Source organism: Protopterus annectens, chromosome 5.part0 (genome assembly GCF_019279795.1).
Source record: "Protopterus annectens isolate FY-2018-M chromosome 5.part0, PAN1.0, whole genome shotgun sequence".
NCBI lineage: Eukaryota > Metazoa > Chordata > Ceratodontiformes > Protopteridae > Protopterus > Protopterus annectens.
The window spans coordinates 251,141,179-251,161,566 of record NC_056735.1 but is presented as its reverse complement, the minus strand read 5'-3'; the positions used below and the strand labels follow the sequence as shown (position 1 = coordinate 251,161,566).

The 20,388-nt window shown below is 35.8% G+C and overlaps 1 protein-coding gene across 2 annotated transcripts in view; it reads left to right on the top strand.

Moving 5' to 3' along the window:
* TRIM3 (tripartite motif containing 3) overlaps positions 1-20,388 on the top strand; it is a 1,155,987-nt gene that overhangs the window by 551,120 nt on the left and 584,479 nt on the right. For both annotated transcript variants that reach the window (XM_044072220.1, XM_044072219.1), the window contains exon 3: positions 16,308-16,542. In XM_044072220.1, coding sequence (XP_043928155.1) covers positions 16,308-16,542 — 235 coding nt within the window. The remainder of the gene's footprint in view (positions 1-16,307; positions 16,543-20,388) is intronic.

Genomic DNA, 20,388 nt, shown 5'->3' with positions numbered 1-20,388 from the left:
CAGCACCCTCCATACATCCACACAACTGGCCTCCCTAATACAATGGAATATGCAGATGATTCCACACTGTTATGCACATCAGACAACCTGACACATCTCCAAAAATTATTCAGCAAGCTTTAACAGCCGTGAAACATGGCTTTGTAAATCACAACTCATGCTCACCCCCCCCAAAAAAAAATGCAAGTTGCTACTTTTTTACCCAAAGACCCTCTCTTATGAAAAAACAAAATTTAAAAACCATTGTGTTAGTAATACAACCATTAAAGTCACTTTTTATAGCAAATTCTTAGGGATGATAATGGATGATGATCTTAAATTTAACTGGCATATAGAAAACCTTTCAATGCAACTAAACTAGACACTATTTAGCTCTTCTTCTCACCACTTTATGGTACACCCATCCTTACTAAACTTTGGGTATCACAAAATGCAAAACTTGAGCAATGCTATAAAAAAGTGGCTAAATTTGCAGCAAATACCCCTTTCACCACCCACCGCTGTATAGCTCTAAAAAGCCTAATTTGGTTAGAAATATCCCATCAACTAACATATACACAGCTTCTTGCCACATATAAAGTTATCCAACATCTATATGCTTGTTCAGAACTAAATAGCATTGTACACAACTATGTTCCCACTTGGTCATTATGATCCAGTGACCAAAACTCCTCTCTGTCCACACACCTGTCAAATGTACTGGCCAGGTCTGTATTCATACCATGCTGCTAAACCCTGGAACTCCTTAACTGTATCCACCAGGTCATTACCCTTTCTCCAGTCCTTTAAATCCATTCTGAAAGACTTCCTAGCCAAAATCTGGTCCTGTTCTTGCTTAGTCCCTGGATAAACTATTTATCTAAATGTAGACAAATGCTTCCTCATACCTTGCATCTTCTTACTTTCCCTTCTTCACTCACTTCCTTACTTCAGTCAGTTTTTGTCTGCTGACTCTCTATTAAAATATGCTATAACTCTGTTTTTTTCTCTCACTGTATATTGCAGTTCCTGTTTATGTTATAGTAACTTGCATTTAAATTATGTAAACTGGCTAACTTTCTCTAACTATTAAATCGTTGTTATGTAAGTTGTATCTGTTCTTAACCAATGTTTTCACATTATATCTAAATTGGTATAATTATTTGAACTGCGCATGTTTTTTGTATTATTTTTGAAGAGTATAAAATTATCATTCTTAAAATGTTTTTGTAATACTTTGGAGCTTTTCTCTCTGGGCCTTCACTGAAAATGGGCATCTACCCAGTTGGACTTTCCTGCTATTCAAGTGTCAATAAGTATATAAAAAAGCAAGGTGACATACTAAGCTGTCAAGTTGGGGTGGGTGGTAAAAGAACCTGAAGTGTTGATGCACCATGCTGAGTTTTTATTTGGAATTTGCTTAAGCCATTTTTTGAAGTGGTTAGTGACTCTACTGACTTTGGTGCTTCTGACTGTGATGGATTTATTGCATGTCAGCATGTGAGAGAAAAAAAACAGGGTTAGAGTGTATTTATTTATTTATTTATTTTACATTTGTTAACCGGGTTAGTCTGGATGACCTTTTGGCTCATTTTCAGCAGAGACCCGGGGAGAAAAGCTCCTCAGGACTAGAAAACAATTTATTAAATTTTAGTAACATAGTAGTAACAATCAGCTATAGGATCCTATAAACAGAGACCTGGAAAGAAAAAAAGCTCTTCAAGCAATTCATTTATACAGAGTATTAACAATTGGCAGACAAGTATGTCAGTTGTTACAAACAAGGTTTTAAACAATTAGCAGAAGAAAATGTGACTAGTTGCAATATAATTTAAGCTGCTTAGAGCAAACTGAGTTAATAGTTAGGCAGATGCTTATTTAAAGTGGGTAGGATCTAGTTGTATAGGAGTTTGGAAACGAGGGTGGCCTAATGGTTAAGATATTTGCCTTACAAACACAAGGTGCAGGGTTTGAGTCTCACAAGGGATAATTGGCTAAGCTTAAAATGGCTTGAAAGGGCAGTTGGCTTAGTACTAACCTATGAAGTAAGAATGGCTAGTAGGAGATGTAGGGGAGGTAGAGTATAGGAGATAGACTAGACAGGTGGTTTTTTTTTGAGACTGTAAGAATTAAGAGTGGTTGGAGACAGAGGAAGGGGAGAGGTAGAAGAGGCAGGGGAATAGTTTAGAGATACATTAAGAGTGAGGTGGTGAAATAGGTGAAAGGATAGTGGTTTCAGGGTGGATGGCTACAGTGGCAAGACCACTTTGTTTTTAGGTATTTCCCTGTGGCTAATTTGAAATTTTGCTATGCTGGAGGGGTTTTATTTCCAAGGGGAGTTGGTTCCAGGATGTAGCTGGGTTATAGTTATAGAGAAGGCAGCCTATTTTGGTTTTGGGTTTGTAAATGTCTAATAATTCTTGATTTGATCTGCGTAGCATTCCAGCAGAGTAATATTTGGATATGATAGTGGAGAGGCTGGGGCAGGAGGAGGGTAGATAGAGTGGATGATTTGTAGTTGGTATAGTTGGAGCAGCTGAGGGAATTCTAGCCAGTGTAGTTGCTGTAGTGCTAAGCAGTGGTGTGACTTGTAGGTTTTGCTTAGCTGCAAATCTGACAATCTTATTATAGGTAGTTTCAAGCTTGGAAATAAGTGTAGAATTTAGGTTTGTGAATATTTAGATAGAAAGCAGAGGAAACAAATTACTGAAGTAAGGAAGCGAGTGAAGAAGAGGGAGAGTAAGGAGCAAAAACAGGACCAGATTTTGGCTAGGAAAGGCTTGCAGTTAGAGGATGTGCACTGGAGTTCTTTTTTGCTACCATTTGGTGGCCTTGTTAGCCATGGATGTATTTGCTCATTAATCATGGAAGGTTTGCAGTTCGTGGCTGGGGACTTGGAGATAATGATAATTACTCTGTGGTGATTTCTTCTGCTGGAGGCGAAGGTCTGGTACCGTTGAATGTTTGTTCATACTCCTGGCAACAGGATTTGTGAGTGATTTGAATATGAAAAAGAAATGTCTGCAGTCCACAATTAGTCTAACTCTATTTCTACCCCTACCCCAATCCCACACATTACATTTCTAAAAGCTATTTCCGTAACAGTACCGCTATTCAGACAGTGCCTGGCCTGAATTATTTAGCAGGGATTTACTGATATAGGGCTTTTTTAGGGAGTGAGAAGTTTTCCATATTTTGTGATTTGCTCTCAGGTTCATAGGTAAGTAGCCGTAGGCTAGCTGTTCTTGCAGGCCATTTTAAGTCTTGCCAGTTTCCCTTTTTGTGCTCAAAATAACCTAACCCATTGGGTTATAGATTGATGTAAACAGTCCCATGGTCGGATATTACATATTATCCCTAATGACAATAGCTGGGATCATACCATAGATAATTTGAGGGGACCCGTGCATGGGATAAAGCATTTAGGAACTCCTTCGGTCTATTAAAAGTATAGGGGGCAGTCAAGGGGTACATTTTCTGTTTTCCATCCATAGATCTAATTTGAGCTTTAAAATGGACAGGGATGAACTTTGTTTTATGTGGATGGGGAGTCTGTTCCACAGCAGCAGTATCCCCTGTGGGATATACCCTTCCTAACAAACCATTCTGATGATGTTGCAGAAAACGTTTAGATTCTGAGTATTACTGATGTCATTTGACTTAATAATGTGAAAATAAATCCATCAGGGTCAGAAATGGATTTATCTGGTTAATGAAAGAATTAATCAAACAGTAACATTTCTTGTCTAAGCTAGGCAGTTTGAGGCAAAATAATTTCTGCCTCAGATCTCCAGCCTAGGTGATTTCATGCTCAACATATTGAGTGTTTGCAAGTTGATACTGTGAAATGCTTATGTGAAATATATCTCTAAATCATGCAGATAGCTCTGCAAATATTACAAAGCCACAAAGTCAGATTAGGTCTGAAGGTATAACTGCTTAAATAACATAATTTGTTGGTATAGGACCATGTAGCACACAATGACATATTCATATACTGTAAGTTAAGACTGAGAGCACTGACCTGTTAAACCAATGCCAGGTAGTGGCATTTTGGAGCACCAATTCATAGGGTGAGCATTGTATTTGCTCCAAGTACATACTTTGTGCCTTGAGATGCGGTTGACAGAATATTCTGGAAAGTTTCAAAAGTGATGCAAAATGAAAAGTTAGTTGTTTTGTAAAGTACTAGCACTAATTTGGAAAGAATGCAGTTGTGTTTTAAATACACAGTTACAGCACCGGTGTGGTACTAATATAATATGTTTGTATCCTAAAGTTTGTGGAAATAGTACAGAACCATGAAATATTTTTTCCACCTGAATTTGCTGTTCAGTGAATTTATTTTGCATTCAAGTGCCGTCTTATATGGTACTGTGAAATATAATTAACAAAATACTAAGAAAACAGAAAATTAAAGAACTATAGTAGAGTCCTTATACTATTTTAACTGAGAAACTGTTTTAATATCGTGGGTGAATATATGTGACTCGTTTTTCAAGTATTAAGTCCCAAAAATGACACGACTCAAAACTGCACATCATTTTTCATTTGCACTTTTTACTTTTTTAAGAAATTGTCCTCATCCTAACAAAAGGAAAAAAAATCTAAAATTACCGAGATAAAAAAATAATACAGTAAATGGATTTCGATGAATAACCAAAAAGTTAATGCTTTAGATAAATGGCATGGATATATGGTCCACAGTCACTGAAAGCTTGTCTTATGGGTTGTTGATTTGTACATTTCATATGTAGCTTTGCCACTTATGAGATGATTTATAAAACTCTTCCTGATGTGCAGGATATTAATAATATCCTTCCCTTGGACCTTTCGTGATACTCACACCTGTGCGCACACATGCATGTGTTTTTATGTGTTATATACAACAGTACAGTTGTTTGCTTTGCTCTGAAACATCTCATCTGGTTCTGAGGACAGCAAATTAATTCATCACAAATAAATAGAACTGTGATAACTAGATCTCAGACCAACAGTTCTATGTAAATAATGTAGGGGTTGCATCCTTCACAACCTCATGAACTTCAAAGTCACCAAATAATAGAGAGAAAGGAAATACTTGGGTTTGGCAGTGATATTTTCATTTGTTTGCTGTGTGGTAAAATCAGACAGGAAAATGGCGTTTTCAAAATGCAGTGACTAAAAGTGCTTAATTCAAGCACTTGTTTGTCAGAATATTGTCTGTGACCTCAAATAACCTCAAAGTAGCAATACTGCAGCATGTTATGAGAAGACGCTGGCAATTGCACAAGATAAATCATTCCCATTTAGTGATAGCATACTTTATTTATGCAACAGATACTACTATAAAACATTTTATAATCATGGAAAAAGAACAAATGCAAAATGTTGCAATGTTTTATTCTAATGTCCTGTCACCTTGTTTATTTTGGAGTTGTAAACATTTTTTTTTGTTTGAAAAATGTGAAATTTGTTATGGGGTATTTTTTCCATGTGTAAGATGAATATATAGTTTTTTTATCAATAAAAACCTAGAAAAATACTCAAGCAGTGCACAGGAGCAACAAAACACATTATAAATAAATAATTTAAGAAAATGTTTTATTTGCCATATTGATGTATGGCAAAGTTACTGTGATGATTGTTACCCAGCTAACCATGCTTTAAAAAGACTGAATAATTGAACCAATTAAGATAATAAACTGATCATTAATTAGATCAAACATAAATTGAACACTGTTAAAAAGTCATTCTCAAATTACCAAAAAGTACATAAACATTCAAATAAAAATGAGAACGACTAATCTTATAAATTCACTTCATACTACTCTTAAGACACCATAATAAATTATAAATGTTATTACATATCTATGTATATCCAAGAGCATATTTGCAAATAAATATTATACTTACAAAAACTATATTAAAATACATTTTATATTAAACATGTTTCACCTATCCAATGCTTTTAATTTTAACAAGCATTTGATGGAACATGCTTCATTTAATCCAGGATAAATGTGTGCATTAGTCTGTAATTGCCACATTAATTCACGTTCTTCAAGCTTAAGTTGCCATGGACCACCTCGAAGATTTTTACAAACATGATCAACTACAGTGAATTGAAAACTATGTGACTGAAACTCAGCTATGTGCCTAGCCAGGGCATTTGTACTGATGTTCTTGGCGATATTATAAAGATGTTCATATATACATTGTTTAAACGGACGCTCAGATTTACCTAAATAAACAGCTGAGCAATGTCTGCCAGAAGCCAAATAAGCTATGCCCTGGCTGTCACAAGTAAATCGACCCTTGATGAAATATTTGGTCCCTCGAATAAATACAAATGTCGCCATCTGGACATACTTGCAATAATTACAATGTCCACATTTGAACGTTCCCTGAACTTGTCTATACTTGACATAAGGGGATTCAAATAACGTTTTTAAATTAGGACTACGTTTAAAGGTTACCAGGGGCCTCATCCCTACCAGATTCATGATTACATGTTTAATATAAAATTTATTTTAATATAGTTTTTGTAAGTATAATATTTATTGGCAAGTATGCTCTTGGATATACATAGAGATGTAATAACATTTATAATTTATTATGGTGTCTTAAGAGTAGTATGAAGTGAATTTATAAGATTAGTTGTTCTCATTTTTATTTGAATGTTTATGCACTTTTTAGTAATTTGAGAATGTCTTTTTAACAGTGTTCAATTTATGTTTGATCTAATTAATGATCAATTTATTATCTTAATTGGTTCAATTATTTAGTCTTTTTAAAGCATGGTTAGCTGGTTAACATTGTCTGAAGAAGTACATGTGAATATTTGTACGAAAGCGCTCACAATAAATTGCTGGTGTGGTTTTACCTTTCCACCTTTGCTTTTGTTTTCATAGTTCGAGTTTAAGTTGATTTTGTCTTCTTGTGATGATTGTTGGAAGGTTTGAACTGAAGATAAATCTGTAGTTAAGGTACTTATTGTTTTTTTTTTTTTTTTTGATAAAATAGGCATCATAGTAAAATAAGCACAAGCAGCCTAATAACCCTTGGCCAAAAAGTGGTTAAAACAAAAAGTCACAGTGACTTTTACACTGAACTCAGACTGGTTTGTTTGTGTAACTGCTGAGGTTAACACTTCAAATGCAAAGCGTGGAATAAATACAGCACTTAACTTGTAAACAATATTGTCTTTCCTTACTCCGCCTCTACTCTTCAAAAATAAAAAAATGTGACATTCAAGGCTGTGAAAAAACTGAAAACACTGTCATCTGAATTAGCATATCTGGCAGGAGATGTGTGTATATTCTCAGATTAACTTGTATTGTATGCCAGCGTGTCTAATTGTGAAATGTGAATACGTTTTTTAATTGTTGAGTATTTCCTGTATAAACAGAATGTTTAAAGAATCTGTCAGTGTTTGGTATATTTCTAATTGCACATGTTTGTGAGGGACATTATAGAGTACTGTGGAGAATCAGCTGAACAGTGTGTGATGTCATTAGAATGTTCCTGGCTGCTAAGTGATTACTTGAACAGATGATTGACAGGAAAAAGAACTTTCTTCTAACCACTGACTCTTATTTTTTAAAATAAGATAGCTAGGACTGCAGTTTGTCAAGTGCTGAGCAGTTTTGTGAATTTTACAGTCAGTTACATTGCTGTACTGTCAGTGGACACCCATGAAAGAAAACAGAGAACTCATGCAAAAAAAAAAAAAAAAAACTGTAAGCCTGCCTTGGCCTGGCTGCTATGTGTTAGATTAGATCAGGGACAGTATTCTTTAGTTACATTTGGAAAGCTTAGTTAATAAGATATAGTTTTTCTAGAATAATGGACTAACATTTCCGCTAAATGAGTTCTTGTGTTTAGTGAAATATATTGATTTGCATTCTTGTAATCATTTTTCTTATTATTAAATGTTTTTCATTACTTTACATTTTGGCTGGAAGTCAGTGTTTTTTCTATAGAGATTAGAGAGTGATTATACCTGTTTGATACTCCCCAGGTCACATTGAAGGCCTGGTTGCCTTTGGTCATAGGTATCACTTATTTTGATATTTAATTTTCATAATTGGACACCCCTTTAGAAGGGTATGAAGACACTTTGATTGGTGGCAGCATTACCATATTATTTTGGGGAAGGGACACTGCTAGAAATCTGTCAGGTTTTCCCAGAAGTGATTGGATGTGTGAGATTTAAATTTAATTTGAGTGTGAGTTTATCAGAGGTCTTAAACTGGGACACATTGCCCTGAAGTGTGTAATAAGGGAATACATTTGGGGTGGTCAGAGGTATATAGTCCAGTTCCAGGAAAATAGAACATGTTCCTGTTGTGCTCTTAGGGAAAAATTGTGAAATATTATGCCTGTTTAAGTGACGGTCTCATATTGGTGTCAGTAGTGAGGATTGAAGCTCCTTAGTTACTGACCCAGGATAGTAAGCGACATCGCATTTAATTGGTGGCAGTCCGGTGGGATGGAGGCGGACATCACATTTATTTGTGGTAGACTGGTGGGATGTTAACCGGATGTCACATTATTTGGTGCCAGCAGTGTGAGACTTGGATTCCAGTAACCTGTAGGTAGTTGTCAGTAGGGTGTGCACTCTTGACAGCCTCAAGGTAAACATTCAGATTTTCAATCTACCACAGTTTTATTTATTTTTCTAGTTAGATACTCAGGGATAGCAGGCAAAGATGTCAGCAGAAAATTTTAGCAAGATGACAAAGATCCAGTTGGCTAAGGAGTGTGAAGCCAGAGGATTGGTGCATGCCAGCCTGACCAAGGAAGCAATGATTTCAGTCTTGGCTGCAGCCAAAGCTCAGACCAGCTAGTCGGAGGATATCCAGTTTGGTGCTGGTGATGTGCAGTCTGCTGAGATGGGACAGTCCACATTTTCTTTGGATGATCTGAGAATCAATCTAGAGTTAAGGATACTGGAATTGGAGGCTGAGGAGAAGCGGCGCCAATATGAACTGTAAGCCAAATGACTGGAGACTAAAGAGAGACTGCACCTGGAAACCCAACAACACAAACTGGAGGTCAGACATTTAGAAGCTGAGGAAAATGAGAGACAGCATGAGGAGAATGAGAGACAGCACCAGCATGAAATGGAGCTTCTTAACCTTCAAGAAGGTCATGGAGGTAATAGGGAAGGGAATAACTGGACCCCAGAAGCCTTACAGGTCAGTAAACGTTTTCCTCAGTACAGGGATGGAGATGACTTTAATAGTTTTATTCATGTCTTTGAGAGGGTATGTAGACAATATGATGTTGACCATGAGCTCTGGGTTCGGCTCTTGACTCCCTTACTCCATGGTAAAGCTGTTCAGGCTGTAGCAAAATTAAATGATGTAGAATGTTTGAATTATGATAAAATGAAATGTTGCTTGCTTGACTGTTTTAAACTAACACTTGAAGCTTATAGAAAACAGTTTTGTGAACACAGATGCAAGGCAGATGAAAATGTATGTGATTATATTGCTGACTTAAGTACTCACAGATGGGAGAGTGGGTGTCAGGTCACCACTTTTGAGGGACTGACAGACCTTTTGGTGAGGGAAAAAGCCCTCAGGACTTTGCCTGATGACATGAGAGTCTGATTAGCAGAGCGTGAGTGCAACTCTGCAGAGGCGTTGGGGAGAAAAGGCGATCTCTACGTGGCAAGCAGAGCACCACTACATATGAAAGGAATACCCAGTGCTGTACATGGACATAAGGGACCCCATGGAGGGCAGTCTAAACCACTCCAACAGAGTCCACCAGCGACAGTATGCCTAATTGTGAAATGTTAACACTTTTTTTTAAATGTTAAGTATTTCTCTGTATAAACTGAATGTTTAAAAAATCTGTCAGTGTTTGATACATTTCTAATTGCACATGTTTTGAAGGACTTTCTAAAGTACTGTAGAGAATCAGCTGAACTGTGGGTGATGTCATTAGAATGTTCCTAGTTGCTGGGTGATTATTTGAACAGCTGATTGACAGGAAAAAGTACTTTTTTCAAACAACTGACTGTTATTTTTAAAAATAAGACAGTTGAGACTGCAGTTTTTCAAGTGCTGTGCAGTTTTGTGAAGTACAGTCAGTTACAGTGCTGTGCAGTCAGTGGACACCCATGAAAAATAACTCATCAAGAAACTGTAAGCATGCCAAGGCCTAATTGTCATGCATTAGATTAGGTCAGGGACAGTATTCTTTAGTTAGATTAGGAAAGCTTAGTTATTAAAATAGAGTTTTTTCTAAAATAATGGACTCATATCCTGCAGTTAAAGTTTACATGTTTGGTGATTGCGTTCTGGTGTTTATTGAAAGCTATTGATTTACATTCTTGTATTCATTTTACTTATTATTAAATGTTTTTCATTACTTTACATTGTGGCTGGAAATCAGTGTTTTCTTTCTTTAGAGATCAGAGAATGCTTATACCTGTTTGATACTCCCCAGGTCACTTTGAAAGCCCAGTCACTTCTGGCCATAGCTGCCATTTATTTTGATATTTAATTTTCATAATTGGACACCCCTTTATAAGAGCATGAAGACACTGACTGGTGGCAGCTATGACACCCCACCACTGGCCCAGTATTCAAGGAGCCTCATTCCACGTACACACTGGGAGAATGACAAGTTTATACACACATTATTTCCAGATAAAGCCCTCTGCATTAAGTGCATTATTCTTAAGAGCACAGAGAGACCACAGTCAGTCTGGGGCTGGTTTCTCCCTCTTTTTTCAGATCCCCAGTAAGACTCCCCACTGGCACAGCAATAGAGTTGAGATCTCAGCTGAATGGCCAATCCAAGACCTCCAGCATCCTCTTTGTCCAACCAGTGCTTCATGTCCCTGCCCAAGTAGCTGACACACACACACACTCTTCGCGGTTTGATTTACACACACACAGACACACACACACACACACACACACACACACACACACACACACACACACACACACACACACACACACACACACACACAAACACTCCTGGGAAAGCTGGCACAGGTTTAGTAGCTATGCCCCCTTTTGCCCAGACTATAAGGTAGTTGTTATTGCCACCAGCCAGCTCTTCATCAGCTACTTTAATGCCTTTAACAAAGGGTGTCCATTCTTACTGTGTAATGTTACTATTAATCCAAATGGTAGTTTGACCAAGAGCAAGGCTACTAGGAGTGGCCCGGCCCACACAGTGTCACCAAACAAATATGTAAGTACTCGCAGAACTTAAATATGTCTCACAAATGTCAGCCTCAATGAAAGGTTTAAATATCAAAGACAAAAATCGGGAGTGTGCTGGAGCAGGCAGCAAGTTCTTGCATAGATGTATGTATAGCAGTAGATTGTAATATTGTCTCTGAAGAACTGATATACCAAATGCTTTTCAGCTCAATACTATAACACTTTTCACTTCAAAAGTATAAGTGTCCACGGATAGTTTTACTTCACCAAACCAAAGTTTCACTTCACCAAAACGTTCCAGATGCTTAATCCACAGTACAAATACACATAACCAAGCAGTTTCAAATAATCACGATGGCTTTATTAACATGAATAAAATAGGCTAGCGCTTTCACCCGTAGGCTTCCTCAGGCCAATAACATTCAACAAGTGCGAGCTCTTTATATACATATTCTACACCCCTTCATTTTGATGTCACATCCTGTATATATTAATTAATTCAATTAATACATTTATACACATTTCTATAATGTATCTATCTTATACATGAATATGTTAAGCGCTATAAACACCTAAGTAAAACATATAAAAGTTATTATTATTTTATTTGATTCTTATCCCTGAAGGTTATAGAAATAAATATATAAAAATGAATATGTAAAAAATGTATATAAGAACATATATAAATACTTATATAAAAAACATATACAAAAAATGTATAAATATGTATATGCAAAAAATCCTAAATTCCATTTGTATATATTTCATTTCATATATATAATTGTATATGGAACATTTTTAAAGACAAAATGTATATAAATGCACATAAGTATAAAATATATGTATGAGCATCTAATATCTATAGCAACCAGTAAAACCACAGTAAACATTATCCATTTTCAAATAAATAAATACTTCCAGTTGTCACAACTTCCTAGCCTTTAACACTGGTTTGATAGGAACTCTATCATTTAGCCCAGGTGGCTGATCAGCTCTAAATCTAATTATCCATTTCATCTCATTCTGTTCTGTTTTATTTGATATATCCCCACGTCTAACGGTAACATTATTAATTTGAATAACCATAAACTTAAACATGTGTTCTGTAGATGTTTCATGTACATGTTTAGAGAATGCATTATTGCAAGATTTTATTCTTATATTATATACATGTTCTCTCATTCGGTCCCTCAATCTCCGATCTGTCTTGCCCACATAAAATACAGAACAGCTTGTACATGTGGCAAGATAGACCATGTGGGTCGTATTACATGTAGCTTGTATAGGAAATGTATAACATTGTTGTGTGGTGGGATGTATAAATATAGCTGTTTCATTAATCAGTGAACGGTATATGCATTTATTACATGGTTTAGTTGTTCCAGCTTTAATATATTGATTTTCATTTCCCACCCTGTTAGGGCCACATAACATCCTGTATAAGCTCAATTTATTTTTATATAGAAACTTAGGGTAACTGCCTGCTATATCTGATATACTAGAATCTGTGGTTAATATATCCCAATACTTCCTATATGCATATTTTATGCCTTTTACATCTTGTGTATGGTATATGGATACCTTTACTTCATTCACCATACAGTTTGCAGCAATTTCAGTATCCATGTCCCTAAGATTCCTTCTATCCACAAAATATGGGTATGCTACATTTTCTCTCATAATATTTATATCCTGTAAGCCTGTATCTATTTCTTCCGGTCTGTATGATCTATCCAAAAATTTTTGTTTCAACTCATTTATTTCACTTCTATATCCAATACTAGTTGAGTTCAATCATGAGGCCCTCATTGCTTGACCTTTAACTATATTTGTGAAAATAAATTTCGGGTGCATACTAGTTCTATGTAAAAATGAGTTCCTATAGCAATTCTTTCTATATGCACCAGTATTAAGGAGCCAATTAGATAACCTCTCCACATATACATCTAGATAAGATATTATTTCTCTTGATGCTGCCATCGTAAACTTTTAAGTATTGTGTAATTGAATTTACCTTTCCTAGAAAGTCATAAAGTTCTATCTGTTCAGTTTTCCAAATAAGGAAGAGATCATCCACGAATCATGTATAGAATTGAACTTTCTCTTTAAATTCTATCATTTCAAATAGACATTTCTCTTCCCAATCTGCCATTACCAGATTGGCGTAGCTATTGGCACAAGAAGTGCCCATAGCTACGCCATCTTTTTTGTATATATGCCTGGCCATTAAATGTAAAAACATTATTGTATAGAACTATTTCCATCAAATCACACATTACTTCAATATGAGCATGTGTACAAGTCTTATCCCTGTACAAGCATCTGCGAATGCATTCTATTCTCTTTATTGGGTATCATAGTGAAGAGGGACTGAATATTTAACGTAACCAACCAATTACTTTCATTTTCATGAGTTTTTGAAGTTTCATCACATAACATCATCAAGAACTGTTTTGTGTCCCTCAATATATGAGTGTGTTTGTTCACTACTGGTCTCAGAAGAGACTCTAAATACAGGGAGATGGCTTCCGTTACCCATCCTCTACCCGCCACTATTGGTCACATGGGGGGGGGTTCTTAGGGTGTTTATGAATTTTGAGAACTCCTTGTATACAGGGGATAGTTGGATTTTCAACTGAAAAATATCTATATAGTTCCTCATTTATCTTACCTTGTTTGTATAATCCATCTAATATCATCATTACCCGTTCTATAACTTTATCTACTTCATTTGAATTAATCTTCCTATAAAATTGTTCATTATTCAACATATCACTCATATTTGTAATGTATTTCTTCATATCCATTACAACTATTGGTCCGCCCCTATCGGCTGGTCTAATCATTATACTAGGATCATTCCTTAGGGTTCTAAGTGCTTCTCTTTGCTTAGGTTTTAAATTTCCATACCACTTTTTATTCTTATTTCTTTTCTCATGTTCATATAATTCCTGTTCTACTAGTTTGGAAAATGCATCGATCAGTGTATGTAAAGTAGGTGTATATGTACTAGGTTTTCTAAATGGATGCCTATCTGATGTTATCTTTCCAAAATCTAGTTTTAGTTGTAAACTACGTGTGAACATTTTTAAATCTACTATGGTCTCTGTGATATCACTCTTACTAGATGGAATAAATGTAAGTCCTTTCTCCAAGATGTAACACTCCTCACTTGATAGCTGTCTATCTGATATATTCCATATTAAAGATTTTTGGTTTCTTGTCACATCTTCTTCAGCGTTGGACCTACATGCTTGTAGGTCCGCTGCTCTCTTTTTCTGTCGCCCCCTGCTTGTGGATTGATCCCCCCCCCCCTCCAATTCGATCTCCCCCCCCTCCCCTCCAATATCGACCCCCCCCTCCAATATATAAGTGTTATAGTATTGAGCTGAAAAGCGTTTGGTATATCAGTTCTTCAGAGACGATATTACAATCTACTGATATACATACATCTATGCAAGAACTTGCTGCCTGCTCCAGCACACTCCCGATTTTTGTCTTTGGTTTTTTATATCAGATTTATTCAGGGAGTGGCTTTCACGGTGTGGTGGTAATATTTTCATTCAAAGGTTTAAATATATTTAATAATACATAATAAAAGAACAAGAAAATACTTAGTAAATAATCACAGTTACATAAGAGTTCAAAACCACAGGAAGTATTTAAAACAACATTGCAGGACAGTCTCAAATAAATAAAGAAATCATCTAAGCTATACTTCATTATATTTCTGTCTAAATCTAAAAGAAATTACTGTACCATAGTTAACTTACTTCCAGAGCAAGGCAAGTGTGGTGAATGGATCTTCTAGCTGATGTTGTTGGGTCCAAGTCAGAATGCAGAAGACTCTGTCTCTCTCAGGCACTAGAGGAATCTGCATTTTATGCTTTGTATTTGCTGCTAACTGGATTTTATTGGATCTAGTGTGTGCATATTTTATCTGCTTTGTGTGACTACATTGCGGATCTGTTACTGGACTATAATTTTAATAAAATATAAAGGTAATAACTGGCTTCTTCCTTGTGTGGTGGTGAGCGTGGTATATTGGTTCATACTTGGTTAGCTACTCTTGTGTACCATTTTAAGCATAGCTAATTTCCCTTGGTGAGAATCCAATTCTGTACCTCTTGTCTGTGAGCCATTATGCCAGCTTCCAACAAGAGGTGAAATTGTGAAGAAGTAAACAAGGGGAATCTGTTGTACTTTCTATAGTTAAAAAACAAAACATTTCTAATCAAGTTTGGTTTACTATCAAAATGTGGAAGGGCGCTTATGCAAAACTGGGATGGTCAATTGCGTTTTTTCCAGTTTTCGTAATGACATTCTGAAAATGTTCAAATGTGCATTAGCAAATGATATGTATGTTCAATAATGTGCGTTTGACGTTCTGATAACAGATCGCACTACAGTAGAGATCATCAAATTTAACCCTTTTCCTCACTCTATTGCAATCTCGGAGTTGGAATATATAATTTGCAGGGAGTGTGGGGGTGCAAGAGGGCTTACTCTCCTGCAAAACTGTAAAGACTTGTGTTGTAGGCATACAATTCATATGGCAGCTTCAGCACGTCTTCCTGAGGGTCTGACATCATCTTCTGATATTCTGAATTTGTTCGAATGCTGACGTTGAGATAATGATTTTCAACATTCTGTAAAAAGTGACATTGCCAACTTTGGAATGTCAGATCGATCAAGTGAATAGATTTTTTTTTTTTACTTTCAACCTTTTGATAGTAAACCTCATGTTCTACTTCATTCTTTTGGAATTTACAGATACTGGAATACAAGATTTATAACAGACTCTTAGATAAACCCTGATTCAGATTTGATTGCTTCAATCACACTAATTCTGGAAAGAACCTCTTGTTTAGTTCTAAGAAAGATGAAGTTGCTGGTTCAACAAAGTCTTCTTTTTATAGTGGATCCTGTTTAAGGTGAACAGTCAAAATGTCACTCTCTGTAATGTAGATGTAAGATATAGAGAAGCATGTTTATATTCCATATAAATGTGAAATCTTTTCAGGTGTGTCCTAAACTGGTTTGGGGAAATTAAGGAGCCATCCCTTCATGTTGTAGTGATGTTTCATTTTTAGTTGTTGCTAAGAACTCCTTGGCTGATCAGTTCCATTTTTTCCCTCTGGTTTTCTCCTATAGATGTCTTCAAAATTACATTCCACCCCAGAGCCTAACTCTTTCTTGCCCTGTTTGTCGTCAAACATCCATTCTGCCTGAGAAAGGAGTTGCTGCTCTCCAGAACAACTTTTTCATCACCAATCTGATGGAGGTGCTACAGAGAAACCCAGAATGTACTCGAGATGATTCCAGCATGATTGGGTCTGTTAGTGCAGTCTCTGGGAAACCCTTGTCTTGTCCAAATCATGAGGGGAAGGTAGGTGTCATGCTTTTTCCTTCATAAAAATGGCTAATATTCCAATATTTGATTTCATTCAAGAAAATAATAACACTGTAATAAAACTTTTCACTAAGACATTCTGAGTAACTATTTGACGAAACATCTCTTTCCAGAAGTATTTAGATGAAGGCAATTAAGAATAAATTATGTTAATTGTAAAAAAGCTAGGCCAACTTTATACAGCAGTTATTCGTGTTGCTGTCAGGACACATCCATTTTCTGGTTGGTAGCATTCAGAAAGGTTGTCAGAAAGCATTTTCTTACTGAGACAGATGCACCACTTGTACAGTTTCCCACAGAATACAATGTGAAGGGTAAGACTGCAGCTTTCAGAAGTTATGGGATACAAATGTTGGACTGATGTAATTATTTGTTGCAAACTAATTAAGAAGTAAGAGAATCATCATTAGTTGCTATCACTCTTTATTATTCCTGTTTTGAAGTAATAACGTGGAAAGTGATGTACAGGTCTAGAAGAGATTTGAAATGGAGCCAGGGACATATGCAGAATGTCATATGAAGTACTGTTAAATTATAATGATTTCTTACCCACTTTGGGTAATGAATGCCTGTAAATGTCAACAACTTAGCAGACTGTCCATCTCACGTCCAGCTATAGTAAATGTAAGACTGTGGATTCTTTTCCACTAGAGTCATTACTGCTCACCTGCTTCTTTAAATTCATGTCATATCATGTATAATGCTACACTCATCTTCATAGCCAGGTGGAGCCTGTAATTGGTCATTGTTTGATCATATTTAAATAAATAAATACTTGTAAAGGTGCCCATGTGATCAAGGCATGTCAACAGATTTCCACAAAACAAAAGATTTAAGCATTTGTGAGGTACTGTTGTCACATTTGAAAATGAGATAAGCTTAGTTATTAAACTTGTGATAGAATTTATTAGTCTAGTTAGTAAGGATATATTTTCATATACCTTGTAAAGGAGCATTGCTTGTGACTCATTCATTTAGGACAGGGCAATTGGTATGAAGTATGTTGATTATATAATTAACTCATAAATATTTTAGGGACTAGTTAAACCGGCACCTAAAACTGAAAAGATACCAAGTAATATCATGTTTAGAAGCCCCTCAACTCACATGGACTTTTAGAGTTATGTTCTCACTGTGTTTAGTTTTTGTTACAAGTGCTTACATAACTCCAGTGTTGTCTAGCTTTTAGTACCGAGAATGGCTTTAAGAAAAAGCGTTAAATTATTTTCACACAGCCAAAAACATTTTGTTTGTATGGAAGGTGATATGCCTGATCTCCTGAAACAAGTAAACACAAGATACACAAATAATTGGACATATGTAGAAGCTCATTCTCCTCATCGCAGGAACTAGTGTTCTGCATGGTCATACTTCACTCCATTTGAGTGGAAACATGCAAAAACAGTACAATATTTTCTAAATATGCACTCAGTATGCATTGTGATTAATTTCAGGAAGTTGAGGAGGATCATCAACCCCCCAGTCCTTTGGGAAGGAGCACGCACCTGCAATAACAGCTGCACTGCTGGAGCTGTTATAAGTATTTACAGATGGGGGAGGGAGTAATCAGTGAACGGTACGTCTAAACATTCAAGGTCCTCATCATTTCTTGGCATCTTGGACTTCTACCATTTATTCAAGGCCTAATCAAATGAAAAATCATGGTTCCCTTTCAATGATGACTTGCTTTATATTTATTTTCCAATTTGGATAAATTGCAGCATTTGGATTTTTGAAGACTAGTAGCATTCTTTGTGTTTCATCACATTTGAAGATGAAAGGTGGCATTTGTAGGCTTGTAAAATTTTTTGGAATCTTTTCCTGGTTAAGCTTTGTAAGCCTTGGGGAGAATAAATTCCTGGAGTAATTTGTATGGTTCCACACTGAAATGTCAGCCCTCAAAATGCTGAGGGCCAACAAGCCAAATAAACAAACAAAAATAATGACAGAAATTCCAGGAGAATACAGAATCTCGAAGATCATTCCACTCTTTTAAAACTCTTTTTTGCAGTGAAACAAGCCCCCCTGTACCTCCTAATGTCAGTGAGTTGGTGGGCGGGCAAGCTCCATCCCATACACCCCAAACTTAAAATTATAGGAACTCTTACATTGCCATAACTTGGAGAAAATGGGATATTCCATAAAATGTCCATCTTGGACTTAGTATGTGTAAGTTCTTTTTTTCGTTCATTCAGATTCTATGTTTTGGCACTCACTTTACCAGGGCCCAAAATTTCATATGGTTACCAATTTGAATTTGTGCTCTTCCTGTTGAGATAACAATGCATATTTTCTTTCATTGTTTTGGATGCATATGTTTATTGGCTAACAACTACTGAGAAGATTAGTCCAATGCCTCTTGTAAAACATCACCATATACTCGCATGTGGAGCGTAAATCCAAAATTATAAGACCTAAAAAGTAAATAAAAATATGGTGATTACTATTTAATAAAAATGAAGGTGTTCTCTAGTGCTGCATTTCTTTTTAATGTTAATAGATCAATGTCCGTATCTATATATATATATATATATATATATATATATATATATATATATATGTGTGTGTGTGTGTTTTTATATATATATATATATATATATATATATATATATATATTTATTTATTTATATAAAATATATATACAAATAGTATAGTGTCTATGTATTAAAATAGATGAGTTGTCTTGTTTTATGCAATATTTGACTTACTTTGGCTTTTTAGAGTACCTGGTAATGGCTGCAGTTTAGTGAAGGTCTATTATGAATTTAAATTTAAACATAGATAATAATTGCTCTGGATTAAATTTATCAGATAGAATTGCTTGTGATTAAATCTATGAAATGTAGGTGTAATGAGAATTCTACTTTTATGGGCTGTACCACATACAGCAGTATCGTTATGTTTTGTCATTTTCCACTGAACAAGTTTCTGGATTGCATAGTGTTACCCACAGTAACAGTTTCTAGCAAGCATTCTCTAGTGACATGGCTACCACATCATCATTAAATAAGCAAACAGTAAGGGAATAATTAAATTAGCACAGTTGCTATGTGTGGGACTGTGAGGCAGCAAAATTCCTTCATCAGCTAGCAATGTTGCTGTTGTAGTTATTATGTAAAACTCTTCAACAGCAAATAAAATCACTGTTGTGGATGTTGCGTGGATTATGACTTAGGAATGTCTCTTGTTTTGTAGAGGAAGCTACATACTTTACAAGTTGATGAATGTGTTTTAGCTTGTTAATTTTAGAGATACAGTAGTCATATTTCTAGCTTGTCTCTGTTTACCATGATCTCAGCCTTTTAAAATCTGTATCCAGTCAGAATGTGCTTGGAAGTTTGCAATCAGCTGAAATGTGCTTTGGTGAGGTGAAGTCTCTGTAGTCAGTGTTATTCTTAATTGTAACTCCAAAGGAGTTGTCTACCTGGGAATTTGTGAATATTGTTTAGAACTCTAAAAAGAAGGATATACGAGCACAATTATGAAGTTAAAAACAAAAAAGCACTCTGTAACTTGTATTAATATGTGCTTAAAATTTTTGGTGTTAGAACAAGTAAGTACCAGCATAAGAGGAGGTGACTGGGAGGCATCTCTAGAATATAAAGAATTGCTATGGCAGATTAAACTAAATGCGCCACCAGGTCTTAATGATGCCATAAGTATCAATAGTGCGAGCAAGACTATAGTGAAATAACCTTATGTAAAACTGACAAAGTTCCTTAATAGTTTTTTGTTTGTTTAAGCAATATTATACCCAAGAACATATCTGCTTGTTGTGAGTAAGGATGAATATAGGATGACAGTTTTAGCATGGGCTAGGTA